The 14,881-nt window shown below is 39.1% G+C and overlaps 1 protein-coding gene across 2 annotated transcripts in view; it reads left to right on the forward strand.

Annotated features, from left to right (window-relative positions):
- The window catches only part of NUP153 (nucleoporin 153), a 61,059-nt gene that overhangs the window by 17,128 nt on the left and 29,050 nt on the right, over positions 1–14,881 (forward strand). For both annotated transcript variants that reach the window (XM_050941571.1, XM_050941572.1), the window contains exons 3-9: positions 2,485–2,733; positions 4,654–4,793; positions 4,876–5,004; positions 7,200–7,316; positions 7,447–7,491; positions 7,584–7,637; positions 11,071–11,217. In XM_050941571.1, the coding sequence (XP_050797528.1) occupies positions 2,485–2,733; positions 4,654–4,793; positions 4,876–5,004; positions 7,200–7,316; positions 7,447–7,491; positions 7,584–7,637; positions 11,071–11,217 (881 nt within the window). The remainder of the gene's footprint in view (positions 1–2,484; positions 2,734–4,653; positions 4,794–4,875; positions 5,005–7,199; positions 7,317–7,446; positions 7,492–7,583; positions 7,638–11,070; positions 11,218–14,881) is intronic.

The raw sequence follows: 14,881 nt of genomic DNA on the forward strand, positions 1-14,881 counted from the left end.
TTATCCCATTACCATAGAAACATTGGTTATGTTCCTTGTTTTGGGAACTGTGATACTGATGAGCAGTCCTAGAATGAGTGGACGATACCCTCCTCGGAGTCCTGACCTTTTTAATCAGGCTCCTTTGATCAGTAATAGAGGTGATAAATTCAGGTTAGTTCTTAATTACTTTAAAATTAAGATAACTATAAACATGACAACGTTGGCAGGATATGTCAGTAGTTTCTCAGGTTTGCAGTGCAGGACTATCCAGATACTCCCATCTGTGAGCTTGTATTAAAAATGTTTGGTGTGGTGGTGATCACCAAAACTGCTTGCCTAGGTAAGGAGGTCATTTGTATGCATCTATCCTTAGATGACTGTCAAACTGGAGAAAATTAGTTGCCTCTGCTAGCAACACCATCTGAAGAAGACTTTAAGGGCAAATAAAGCCTTGGCTACACTTGAGTTACAGTGCTGGTGGTGGCTTTACAGCGCTGTAACTCACTCCCTGTCCACACTGGCAAGGCACATACAGCGCTGTATCTCCCTGGCTACAGCGCTGGTTTTACTCCACCTCCACGAGAGGAATAAAGAGAATAGTGCTGCTGCTGCAGTGTGGGGGTGCCAGTGTAAACAGGGAATAATCTTACTACACTGTAACTGACCTCCGGAAGCTTCCCATAATGCTTTTAAGTAAAAATAACTCTCTTTGTTTTGTTGTGATGCCTCTGTTTGTTTTGTCTTGAACTCGGGGCTCCCAGAGCTGCTTATCAAAAAACCGAACACAACTACTGTTTGCTGTGGATGAGCTCCCTTTGGAACGCCCACAGCTAGTGTTTGCTTGAAGAGAGGGGAAGGAAGGGGCTTGAGGAGAGAAGCAGCATGGCGTGCAGGAGGGAGGTGGGGGGATCCGTTTTGGGGAAACTGCTTATCTGGTCTGTGAGGGAAAAAAAGAGGGCTATTTGCTTTCAGTGAATGGGTCGGAACTTGCAAGGCAGCTGCTGACAGAGTGTCGACTCCAAAAATCCCCCATGCTCTCTGTCACACTCCGCTCCACCCCCCTCTTTTGAAAAGCACGTTGCAGCCACTTGAATGCTGAGATAGCTGCCCATAATGCACCACTCCCAATGCCGCTGCAAATGTGGCCACGACAGTGCGCTGGTAGCTGTCAGTGTGGCCAGATTGCAGCGCTTTACCTACTCAGCTGTACGAAGACAGGTTTAACTCCCAGCGCTGTACAGCTGCAAGTGTAGCCATACCCTAAGAAAATTTACAGCACTCTCAGTCCTTGGCTAGAGAGCTAGTTTTCATAAAGGAATAGGAGATGTCTTCAGGACTGAGGAACACATACTGTCTTCGATGGAGAAGTACTTAGGACTTCTCAGCAAGGCAACCACACATAAGATTTAATCAAACAACTCCAAAGGATTAGGAATTACACTACTGTCCAGAACCTTTGACCAGTTATGATGTGAATGGGGAGTGCCACAGATAAATCTTAATGACTTGAGAGCAGAAAAAACAAACTCCATATAATCAGCTTTCAGGAACCATTGACCTGAAGCACAGATGCCCTCTCCCAAGCTGGACCTTTAGCCTGGTATATATAATTCCTCTCCAGATGTTGTCATAAAAATCTGCTGGAGATTGGGCAGACTGGTTAGTGACCCTACCATGATTCTGGACACTGAGCTAATCCATAGATGTTGATATCAATAGCATTTGCTTTCCTAGAACTTCTGAGGAAGGCCTCGGGCTCCTTTTAGATAAAATATGTTGTAATAGCAATCTCCTTCGCACAAGAACTATAAGACCTAATCCACCAATAGTCAGAACTTCAGACCTTTTGATTTATTTGAGAAGTTGCTCATCTGGTTACTATAGGGTGGCATGAGTTTCACACAAACCAAGAGGTTGGTATCCTCTGTATGCTAAAATCCCAGCAATAACTGATGGCAGGCACCCAACATTTTTCATCTGTAGGGGGAGCCAGTACAATAACATTTAGAGAAGATACCAAAAAAAGTACCTTTATTACATATAATCAAGTGACTGTTAATACTTTTTATCTAATAGCGTTTATATTAATTAGGCGAATTGTCTGTCTGAATCTGATCATTTTCTTCATACATGCATTTTGTAAATATTCATATATTTTGTGTGATGAAAGACCCTATTTGAGAGTAATTGGACATAGGGAACAAAATTAGGGCTACTAAGGAAACCTTGACACTGAATTTCCTAACTTCTTTGTACTTTAAAATGTTGTTTAATGTCGCAGGAGGTTAATTATTTGCATATAGTGCTGCTGTTGTCTTCAGACAGTTAAGTGAAACCCTGTATGGGTGAGGAAGAAGTTAAATTTGGCTTATCTTTATTTTTGTACTTGATACATGGCAGTAGAACGACTGTTGATAGAAAACGGCTCTTGATTTCTGTGTGCTTGTACACTCACCTTGCCTAATAGAATGCTAATTGTGTTTTTTTTTAATTCCTCTTTAGAACCGTCCACAAGCAGATCTGCATTAAACTTCTCAGATGTATTAACAAGACCCTCTCTTCATCGGAGTCATTTGAATTGCACCATGTTGGATTCCCCGTCACCACATTGTCAGCCCTCCACATCCTCTGCATTTGCAGTTGGCAGTTCTGGACTCTCCCTTGTAAAAGAAATCAAAGATTCTACCTCTCAGCATGATGATGATAACATCTCAACTACTAGTGGCTTCTCCTCTAGAGCATCTGATAAAGGTAACTTTCATTTTATTACGGTCATATCTGCCTTATATGATTGTGTTTCACAACATGAATAAATTGAGTTTTTTGTATGCCATCTGTCATCTCTGTAAATACAGAATTTGTTAGTGCCAATTACTTAGATGTATATCTTCTGGTATTTAAGAATTTAACTTTAAGTATCTGAAATATTACTTTACTTTGTAATTTTTAGATGAGTGTTCTGAAAAATGCTGTTCTGAGGCTAGGGTGTCTCAGGAACTGGTGATGGAACACGAAGCCTTTCACCTAGGTTATACTCAGATTTGAGTTGAGGTAGTAGTGACTGACAGCTCATTGTACTCGTGAAATGGGGTGGTGGTCTCAATATATTTAATCGTAAATAGATGTTCACATCAAAATCACCAGTGTAATTCAGCCCTAAAAATGGGCTGGGGTGTTCTGCAGGTTAAAGTTGAGGCAGTATGGTCAGGGTCATGTGAGGAGACTTGCACTGCCTGTGTGAGTTTACACCTCTACCCTGCTATAACATGACCTGATATAACACGGGTTCGCATATAGCGCAGTAGCAGCGGGGCTTCGGTGACGCTTTAAAGGGTCTGGAACTCTGGCTGCTGCGGGGAGCCCAGGGCCCTTTAAATCACTGCCGGAGCCCTGCCACCGCTACCCCGGGGCTGCAGCAGCGGGGTTCGGGCAGCACTTTAAAGGCTCCAGGGCTCCGGCTGCTGTGGGGAGCTCCGGGCCTTTTAAATCACTGCTGGAGCCCTGACACTGCTACCCCGGGGCTGCGGCAGCAGGACTCAGCCGGCGACTTAAAGGGCCTGGGCTCCCCGCAGCGGCTGGAGCCTGGAGCTCTTTAAATCGCCCCTGGAGTCCTGCTGCTGCTGCCCCGGGGCTGCGTCTGCGGGGCTCGGCCAGCGATTTAAAGGGCCTGGGGCTCCCCGCGTCCGGAGCCCTAGGCTCTTTAAATCACCTCTGCAGCCGTGCCACCGCTGCCCCATATAACGGTGTTTCACCTATAACACGGTAGGGATTTCTGGCTCCCCACAACTGCATTATATCAGGGTAGAGGTGTACCTGTTTTTGGACAGAGGACTTCAGTTTCAATACTGACAAGTCTGTCACATTTCATGAATACAACATTCACTAAGGAAAAACATTCTCAACATTTTAAAGTAAAAATTTTAAGTTTTGGACTGACACCTTTGGAGACTGAGGCTCCTTATTTTCAAAGTAAGTGCTGGACAGCACAGGCAGCCATATTGCAGGTCTCCACATACTGTGCATCTAACATAGCTCCTCCAGAAAGGGGGAGAGCAATTCTTAGGGGTGAGGATAGTTGTTTTCATGCTATTGCAATTCTTGGCCTACCTGAATTTGCCAGTAAGAATGCTGGTGGTTTCTATGGACTATTTGATAGTAATGGGAACAGGAGCATTATCTCATTTCAGACGGATAACTAAAAAGTTACCAGACTTACGAATGAGTCATTTCTGACCTGGGCTAGTCTTGAACCATTAACCTACGTGTGAAGGACTTAGTATCTGATTACCAATCCCCATGTGTTTATAGTCTCCTCCTGTCTTCGTCAGAAAGAAGAAATACTGTTTTGTAGTAAATCCATCAGTATTCAGTTCTGTTTAGTTCCTTGAATTCCCATTATAAGGGCTAGTTGTGTATGCACTTTTGTGAACAGGGCCTGGGTTCAGGGATGATGTTGGTGCTCCTACTTTTTGATGCAGATTATATTGCCATAATAAACAATATTAGTCTGTTTAAAGAACTCTGAAACCCAGGGATAGAATAGTGCAGGATTAAATATTGGATTTTATTATGTGTCTCCTTAATGCTGTTTTATATCCAATTTTCTGTGAGTATTAACTAGCTTACAATTTATAATATGATTTACACACACACAATGTGTCCTTTTGTCAGATATCGCAGTTTCAAAAAATACATCCGTACCACCTCTCTGGTCCACAGAGACTGAACGATCTCATTCTCTCACACAACATTCTGCTACCAGCTCTAAAAAACCTGCATTCAACTTATCTGCTTTTGGAGCCTTATCCCCTGTGAGTACTGCACAATATATGTTTTAATCACATTAGTTTTGTGTCCATTTTGCTAACTACCTGTTAATATGTCTCTCTGCAGTCACTTGGTAATGCTTCTGTCCTTAAGACAAGCCAGCTTGGGGATTCTCCATTTTACCCTGGAAAAACCACTTATGGTGGTGCTGCTGCAGCAGCAAGGCAATCTAAAATACGAATTACTCCTTATCAGGTAAGAGAAACTATTGGTGATATGGGCAGGGAAGAGCAGTTGAAATGTAAAATGAAAATTTTGTCATTGAAAATGTGCACATAAGATAGATCAAAAGCTTACTTTATTATCAAATACTTCAGTAGTAGAGACTATACTATTATAGAGAGATCACTGACATTTAGTAATGGAGGAGGAAACTGTCAAATGTAGAAGTCTTTAACCAGGAAAGCTTCCAGTCTTAAAGGTAAATTTCATGAGCTTGTTAACCTGTGGGACTACTGGTGATGAATAGTTGCTTATTAAATTGATTTTGAGTTAAAAAACTGTTGTAGAGCAACCGTTGCTTCTCCAGTGTGCATACACACTCTTGCACAGTTTTTATATTTATATAAGACAGCCACTAAAAGGAGTGTTGTAGCCATGTTGATTCCAGGATGTGAGAGTCATAAGGTGGGTGAGGTAATATCTCTTAGCAGACCAAATTCTGTTGGTGAAAACTCAAAGTCAAGCTTGAAAATTGTATTTCACCAACAAAAGTTGGTCCAGTAAGAAATGTTACTTCACCCACCTTGTCTCACTGGAGAAGTGGTACCAAGTCCTTGGCTCTCATGAAGACCTGTTCTTCTCTTGTTCTTCCTGGATGTAAACCAGAATAAGTGAAACACTGAATACAGGTTTCCATGATGAATTCCATGCATCCTAATCGCTGCTGAGTAGAAAAGTAAAGGGTCAGTCAGACTACCTTGTTTGTGTAATAGCAGTCTGGCTTTAGGAATGTTGTAGAAGCGATCAGTGAAACTTACAAATAATACAGTGCTGTTTGTTGTCTGAGAGACAGGGGCAAGCTGTATTATAACAAAGTTGTACCTTATCATGTATCTTGAAATTGGAAAAGTTGCATTATAGCAAAACCAGTAGTGATTGCTTTAAAGTTGCTTAACAATTTATATATAACTTACACATACTTAACTATACATATAGTATGTATGTCAATATAGTGTGTGTGCATCTAAAACATCAGGTAACCTTAACTACAGCAGAAACAGATGTTTGTGCCTATTTGAAAATTTTCATATTTAAAGTAGCAAAGAGTCCTGTGGCATACTATTTACAAACAAGGTAATTTTGCTGACCTTTATTCTTCTACTCAGCAGAGATTAGGATACAATCCTAAATGCAGTGTCAAGACAGACACTGTAACGTAATCCATTTAAACATTTACATAATCCGAATGGATGTACATGGCACTTTACAAAGATACAACTCTTAAGGACAAAGAATGTTTTATAGACTAAGACCATGTCTAATACAATAAATCAATAAACAGCCAAGAAAAATTTATTGCAATTTTTCAAAAATCAGCTTTAAAAAATAAACATACTTGGGCCTGGGGAAGGGGAACTAAAATGGCAAGCTCCTTTGAAAGATGGGCTAAGCTCATATCCTGCCCATGGTATTTGCTGTGGGTTACAGCCAGTATTACTAGCTGCTTGTACCTTCTATGCTTTGCTTCCTGCCTGCACATAGCAACCGTGTGATACACAACATTTGTCTGTGATTACACAGGGGGAACATAGGATACCAGCAATAAATGACTATTCAAGGAAGTTGTCTGAGTATTCTTCCTTTTGACCTTTGTTGCTTCTCTTTATAGTTTTATTTGATATGTATTGTTGTAAATATAAAGGTTTCTCTTCTTTATAAAGAAGTTACAAGGCACTGTAGTAGCAAAACTCTGAAAACAATTAAAAAAAGAGACTAAAAATTGGAATTCCTGATCATGATGTAAACTGATTAAAACGATTCACTATACTGTCATATAAATCTGACTTCTCTTGCTTACTCAAAGTACATTCTTCAGAAGTGACTTGCAATATGAGCCTTTACTTAAATTTTCTTTCCTGCCCTCCTTCAAAAAAGATAGCAGGCCCATTATTTTCTTCTTTTTCAGCCTTTTACATTTTGATTCAAAGGCTAGGAATTGAAGTGATTTAAGACATCACTTTGTCCCACGCCCTTGTTTCAGGCACATGGGAGGATAATCCAACTCTTGTGAAACCAGTAGGCTCCCATTTTCTTCAATAGGTCCTCATTGAGCTCATTCCCCACATCTCTTTTAAAATATTGGGATCCAACCCATTGTTGTCCCAAAACAAACAAATATATGACTGTTGAAGTCCAATATTTTAACATTTATCATGCTAACTTTTCAGACACCAGTCAGAAGACAAATGAAAGCTAAGCAAGCAAATGTGCAATCCTATGGAGTGACAAGTTCCACAGCGCGGCGCATCTTGCAGTCTCTGGAGAAGATGTCAAGTCCTTTAGCAGTAAATAGCTCTCATTTTACTCTATTGTGTTTCAGTGCAAGAGCATGTAACACATTCTAAACTTAACCTGCACCATATTGGTGAAAACTTTCCCAATATAGTTTAACTTACTGTAATATTTATTCAACAGGATGCTAAAAGGATTCCATCTTCTGTTGCTTCTCCACTGTCTTCTGTAAGTTGGTCTCTAAACTATCTTCTCTTTTGTTGCATGCCAACGTCATTATAAATAATTTTTCCTCTAATGTGTCGCTTTTTTTCTTACAGCCTGTGGACAGGAACATGCTGGATATTACTCGCTTCCATTTAAAGAGAAAACAGGTAAAGATTCGCTGATACCCAGGTAGTTTATCAATTGAATTAAAATATTTATTACTTTTAAGTACTGTGAAGTTTCTGCAAACCTATAGTGGATATAAACAATAGGATATTAACTCACATAACAATAACATTATATTTTGTTTGGGTTATTAATGACTAAAATGTTGTCTTGTCCACACTGTAGCTGGGAGGGCTGGTATGGTTATCCACTCCACTTCTGGGGTAGGTTAGTTTCGTGTTGCTCTTTCTTGAAATCTGTTACTAAGAGGAACATGGCTGGAACACTAAACAGAGCTTTGCTTCTTCCCACTACTTGTTGACAAGCAAAGTGTGTGTTAGATAATAGTTTGAGGAAGGTCTTGTGCCGGAAGAATAACCAGAATTGGAAAAAATAATAAATATTTATAAATGGTGCTAAATGACTTTGCCAAGCTTGTTTTTAAGCTAACGAAATAAACTTGTTACATGTGCTCCTTAATGCTTCTGTCTTGAAAAATGGTGGTGTGTCGAGGAGGGAAGGAATTTTATAATTTCTGGTCACCTCTATAATTTTAACCAATGTTCTTACACATAAGAATAAGTTTCAACTGTTGTTAAAGAAGCCCTAATGAGTAATAATAGTATGAAAAATCCTGATTCCTGTCATGGTGTTAACAAGTGAAAAATACTAATAGATTTTTCAAGTTTTTCAAATACTTCTAATATTGCATAAATTTAGGATCATAGAATATCAGGGTTGGAAGGGACCTCAGGAGGTCATCTAGTCCAACCCCCTGCTCAAAGTAGGACCAGTTCCCAACTAAATCATCCCAACCAGGGCTTTGTCAAGCTTGACCTTAAAAACCTCTAAGGAAGTAGATTCCACCACCTCCCTAGGTAACACATTCCAGTGCTTCACCACCCTCCTAGTGAAAACGTTTTTCCTAAAATCCAACCTAAACCTCCCCCACTGCAACTTGAGACCATTAGTCCTTGTTCTGTCATCTGGCACCACTGAGAACAGTCTAGATCCATCCTCTTTGGAACCCCCTTTCAGGTAGTTGAAAGCAGGTATCAAATCCCCCCTCATTCTTCTCTTCTGCAGACTAAACAATCCCAGTTCCCTCAGCCTCTTCTCATAAATCATGTGCTCCAGCCCCCTAATCATTTTTGTTGCTCTCCGCTGGACGCTATCCAATTTTTCCACATCTTACTTGTAGTGTGGGCCCCAAAACTGGACACAGTACTCCAGATGAGGTCTCACCAATGCCAAATAAAAGGGAATCATCACATCCCTTGATCTGCTGGCAATGCCCCTACTTATACAGCCCAAAATCCCATTAGCCTTCTTGGTAACAAGGTCACACTGTTGACTTATATCCAGCTTCTTATCCACTGTAACCCCTAGGTCCTTTCATGCAGAACTGCTTCCCAGCCATTCAGTCCCTAGTCTGTAACAGTGAATAGGATTCTTCCATCCTAAATGCAGGACTCTGCACTTGTCCTTGTTAAACCTCATCAGGTTTCTTTTGGCCAGTCCTCTAATTTGTCTAGGTCACTCTGTATCCTATCCCTACCTTCCAGTATATCTACCACTCCTCCCAGTTTAGTGTCATCTGCAAACTTGCTGAGAGTGCAATCCTCGCCATCCTCCAGATCATTAAGGATCTGAGACCACTCTAGAAGTAAAAATATTGTTTTCCTTCCATAGCATCCACCACATGAAGTTTTACACAGAAAATGGAGAGAATGACTCTTAAATTTCTATACTGACCTTTTAACTAGAAATATTATTATACTTGACAGTTTACCAGAACATTATAGAATCCAAATCTTTTGTCGTTGAGTATTTGTGGAAAAGATGACACTTGAACACAAAGTATAGTGTGTAATTTCTTCAACATAAGTGTCATGTAAATACACTGCAAAGAAAATTGTAGTATAGCATTTTCATTTAAATTATAGAGCCACACCTGTGTTGAGGCATTAAAAAAGATGTAGCAGTTATGCAACAGAGAGCTTGGCGATCAATGCCAGACTGAACGAATGTTGCACACAGCTGTCACTGGCTGAAAGGAAAGGAATTGTCTATTCATACTGCAATATTTGGCAAAAAAAGGGAAGCCCTTGATGATAGTAATTGCTGGTCAAGACAAGGATTGTTGGACGAAATTTTGTTTTGTGCTTAGCTGTCAGAGTAAGTGGACTGTTAACGGAACACTTGTGTACTTAGTAAAAACTGTTTCAGTTAATGCCAGTGGTGCAGTACATTTCTTATTTTAAAAACCCACGTAGGCCGGAATAGCACTCACATTAGTGGTTTTCATCTGTAATCCAGTATCAGAAACATTTCCGCCTACCTTTCCTTATAATGTTTTGATAATGCACATTAAAATTCACAGTGCAAAATTCTTCCATTTAGAGTAGGCTAGATTGATGAACTTAAACTTAGTTTAACACATGGAAGGTTTCTGAAGGAGACGAGAAACTTTATTGTAATGAGCTTCTAGAAAGATCCTTTTCATGAAATAATCCTTGAAATTACGCTAGGGGAAATAAAATTTGGCTCCATCCTGAGTTACAGGGATATTGTTAGTTAAAAAATAATATTGTAAATTATTTTCTCTCCTGATATTTGGCAAAACTAAATTACTGCAAGTGAAGCAGATTATAAAATTCAAATTAATTTTCACTATTTACATATTCAAACACTTCTTTGTTAGGACAATGAAAACCAGTGAAGTCAGTTTAATTTTTAGATATGTTGTGTAGCAATGTATAAGTTGCAAATATAGTGCATGTGATATTTGTTTAAAACAGCTCTTAACATTGGAATGTTTTTTAAAAAGAAATAAATTTAAGATTCTTTTTGTATTCATCTTTTTGATTTTTCTGTAGAAGCTTGCTTTATGCAAAATGCAAAATTTTGGATGAAATTTGAATTGACATTTGTCTCTTTTTAAAATGGGTCAGTAAAATAAAATGTGGGGTAAAATTTTCAAAATGCCTGCATGGTTTGAGGGCTTAGTTGACTAATGCTGTTGTATTTTTTTTAGGATGAGATTTGTTGGAGTAATCAAATCCAAAGGGTTGACTGATTAGCCATTAGCACTTTGACATAGAAGTCTATTTCCTGTCTTCAACTATGAGCACAAATTTCGTTATATGTGTAAAACAGGATAGTACTCTGATTTCAGTGAAGTAATGTTCCTAAAATGTTACTAAAATTAGCTGAGGAATCCTGGTTTTAGATTCAAGACACCGTTGGATACCTTGCTTGACTTTCTTCCTAATTTCCCCATGCGCATTGAATACCTGTATCGTACACAAAAGCACCTCACTGAGCGCAGTGATTGCGTAGAGGTAGCTAGCTAGTTTTATTCAGGTTTTTAAGTAAGTATAAATGATCTCAAAGCCTCCAAACTAACTGTATTGATTGCTGCTTCTTTTAAAGGTGGAATCTCAGCACCCTCCAGTCCAGAAATTAGTGACACCGAAGACAATTTCTCAGTCAATGAGCCGGTTACAGTATTTTAAACCATCTCTGACTCCAGCTGCTGAGTCAGGCAAGATTAGACAGAGAGTAGATGTAAAGCACAAAGTAAGTATGCTTTCTCTTACCCTTGGAAGAGCTATAAATTGTTCTCCTATTGAAATGTTCTTACCTGTCAAGACAATTTATAGAATGCTCAGGGTAGTGCTTAAGACAGTAGGAATCCTTGTAGGAGGAATATTTGAATTTGTGTCAATATTTATTGTATTCATGCACCAGTATGTGATTGGTTTGTCATCCTCAGTGTAACGATATGCTGTTGGCTTGGACTATATTTGGACTGAAAGGATAGCACGGAAATGCAGTAAATTTTGAGAACTAGTTATGATCAGTTCTCTGACAGTCTTACAAGAAACACCTGCTGAAATAATTATCTAGCAAAACTTGGATTACCGTCATGCTAAATAAACACACTTAAGCTGGGTATAAACTACCTTTCAGTTAAACTATGGTCTCCCGGTGATCTAATTTGTGAGATCCTGCAGGGCATTTCAGTTTGTGTTACTCTAAAATTTTATAGGTAACTTATAAAACATATAAACTTTTGCAATTTGTTCTAATATACCATAGCTCCTGGACATAAATTCTACTTTGTCCTTTTCTATTATGCAAATACTGGGGACTGGAAAGTTAGGATAGCTTTTGAGATGATTGAACCAGAAGAGTGAGGGAACCCTACTGCCTGTGGTGCTATCTGTTTTGCCAGATATAGTCTATGGAGGAGGATTAAGTAGCACTGGCATGAGTGGGAGGAACCAACCTATGGATATTTTTGAAAGTTAAGTGAAGTTTATGGGTTGTAAAACGGTTGAACAACTGAGTGGCATAGGCTTGGAGGAAAGAGGTTGCCACTTACATTTCTGTAGAAAGCATGGTTTTTAAAACTCAGAACAAGTATTCTCCCTTCGGCTCTTCTGAGTAAAGCTTGAGTGGATTTTAGGCAGCACACAAACATATTATTTCCCAGCCACAGACATTTGTAATACAGTCTATTATGGCGGAGTTGGTTATGGCTCAGTAGTTAAGTCTGAGTTCCTTTTTGTCCTTAAAAGTGGGGATTTAACCTTTTGGTTATTAAAAAAAAAAAAAAAAACCAGCATATTCTCCCTAAACTTACAGGACTTGCTCTTTTTACAGAACAAATTTTCTGAGGACTTACAAGTAAATCAGTTAATAAGTTTGAGTTAACTTTCTTAAATGATCGACATAATCAGTCTTTCAAGTCTTTTTTTGTTTCTTGAGTGATCTTAAAAAAATGAGACACTTCAAACTTCTATGTGCAGTACTTAAAATCAATTGAAATCTTTTGTGCAATGGCTATATTTGAAGAAATTAGGTTGTAATGAAGCTGAATAAATGATTGTATTTAATTGTTATGAATATAGAGGCTACAGAGTTATGTCACTGCTCAAGTTTGTGACAGTGCTGCAGTTTGTTTGCTTGAAGCAGTTCTGTTGGTTGTAATGAGTCAGTGGCATGAGAAGACTGGACTTCTGTGTCAAGAGTTCTCGGTAGATGACTTGGCCCTTAACTGTCACTACTTTTAGAGGTTCCGTGGCCATAACTTGGGCATTAAGGCCTGAAAGTCTGCCCCTGGCACTGCTCCTGGTACTCCCCATTGTGAATCAAGGCAGTACTGTGGTGGGAGCTGAGACAGGAACATACGGTGAGCTGTTACAGTGCAGACACATTGGGGGCATGTCTACACTGCAATAAAAAACCAACAGCATTATGTTGCAGAGCCACAGTCAGCTAACTTGGGTTCGTGGTGCTCAGGCTGTGGAGCTAAAACGAGAAGTGTAGATGTTCAGGTTCAGACTGGAGCCTGGGCTCTGAAACCCTGCAAAGTGGGAAAGTCTCAGCGCCCAGGCTCCAGCCTGAGCCTGAACATCTATGCTGTTATTTTTAGCCCTGCTGTCTGAGCCTTGCAAGCCTCAGTTGGTTGACCCAAGCTCTGAGATTCGGTGTGATGGATCTTTTATTGCAGTGTAGGCATACTGTGGGACTCAGGGAGTGGGCTTGCCCTGCCTCTCTTTTTACAGAGTGCCAGTCTTACAAATCGGGGGCCAGGATCATCACTGCACTTTGACTGACTTGCACTACTTTGGTAATGCAAATCAACTGTAAACCCAGCTTAGCTGGCCACTATAGTTGGGATGCTGTTTGTTGTACCATTGAAAATCTGCCCTTAAATCTTTTTTTCTTTTAACTTTTAAGGGTGATACTACGTATCTTACAAATCATTTGAGATATTGGGTGGCAGCATTCTCTTTTGGGTTTTCTTGTTTAGTGTTTGTGTATAATTTTTTTTAATTACTTAGAAACCAAGGAAATTCCAAGACGAATAATTATTAAGATGGAATTAAAGTTGAGAGATGGGTATCTGTAACTTTAGGATAAAAAACATAACAGGGATGTAGTCAGAATCCCCCAACCAAACATTACAAACCCAGGAAATTCAAAATTAAGGTTACACTTTAAAAGAAATCCAAGCGTACTAAAGTATAGGGAACATGCCAGGTAAGGAACCCAAGCAGTCTTAACTTTGACCTGTAGTGATGGTAGAGGGCAGAATGTGAGGGTTTTCAGTTTTACAATATAACACTTAAACTGAAATTTTGAGCTGTTATGTAGATAGCAGGAATATTTTATCATGATTTTTATTAGACTCAAAAGTTGTAAGAATCAAATAAAAATATTCAGTGAATTTTGAACTCTAAGTGGGAAATGTCTGCTAGTAAGTAACACAGCACAGCTTCCATATGGGGAGGGGTTGCCTCAGTTTAGCATTTTTGTGTTTAACATTTCAGTTTGGATTTAAGAATCATGTCTGGAAGGGCCCAGGGAGCAAGAGGATCTGTTTTATGTTGTTGACCTTAACTGCCCCTTGTAACTAATGATGGTTACATGTTGATCCAAGTGAGAACCTAGAGAAGAAACTCATTGCACTTTAGAGGGGGGAGTAAAAGTGTTTAATAGAAGAAAATAAGTAGTTATAAAAAGGAACTAAAGAGAGAAACCTAGTGGTTGTGATCTGTTAGGGTTGCCTTTTTAGTCAGCAAGAGACTAAAGATATTTTGTTCCAATAGCAACTCAGAAAAAATGGCTTAAGCTTAGCTCTACCTCTTGCAGGTATGCATTATGATAAGATTATATGTGCAGGCTTAATTTTGAATTTTCTAATTTTTAAGGGTCTACCTCTTTAACCTTAATGTTATCTTAACATGGAGTTTTGTATGGAATATTATGTGTATTTTAGTGACTAGCTTGAGACTTTCTGTTATATTAAAGGGGAGAGAGGTGAGCTGTGTTTCATAGTTATCCGTGTATCTGTTCTAATGTTTCCCCACACTGTAAACTCTTTGTTTTAAATATAAAGTTCTGTGCAAATCACATAGTGTGGCACATATTAAATGCATTAAGAACTGGCTAATAGATCTTGCAAAGTAATTGTAAGTGAGGAATTGTTATCTAGTGGAGTATCTCAGGAATCTGTACTTGGCCCAGTGCTATTCATTATCTTCAGTGATCTGGAGGAAAATATAAGATCATTGCTGGCTACTTTTGCAGATGATGCAAAAATTGGTGGAGTAATAAAAAAATAAATAAATAAAAAAGGTCAGTTCTAAGGAGCCTTCTGGATTGCTTAGTAAGCTGGACTCATTTGAACAACATGTATTTTAATATTGCCAAATGTACGATACATTTAGGA

This window comes from Gopherus flavomarginatus, chromosome 2, assembly GCF_025201925.1.
Source record: "Gopherus flavomarginatus isolate rGopFla2 chromosome 2, rGopFla2.mat.asm, whole genome shotgun sequence".
NCBI classification, from domain to species: domain Eukaryota; kingdom Metazoa; phylum Chordata; order Testudines; family Testudinidae; genus Gopherus; species Gopherus flavomarginatus.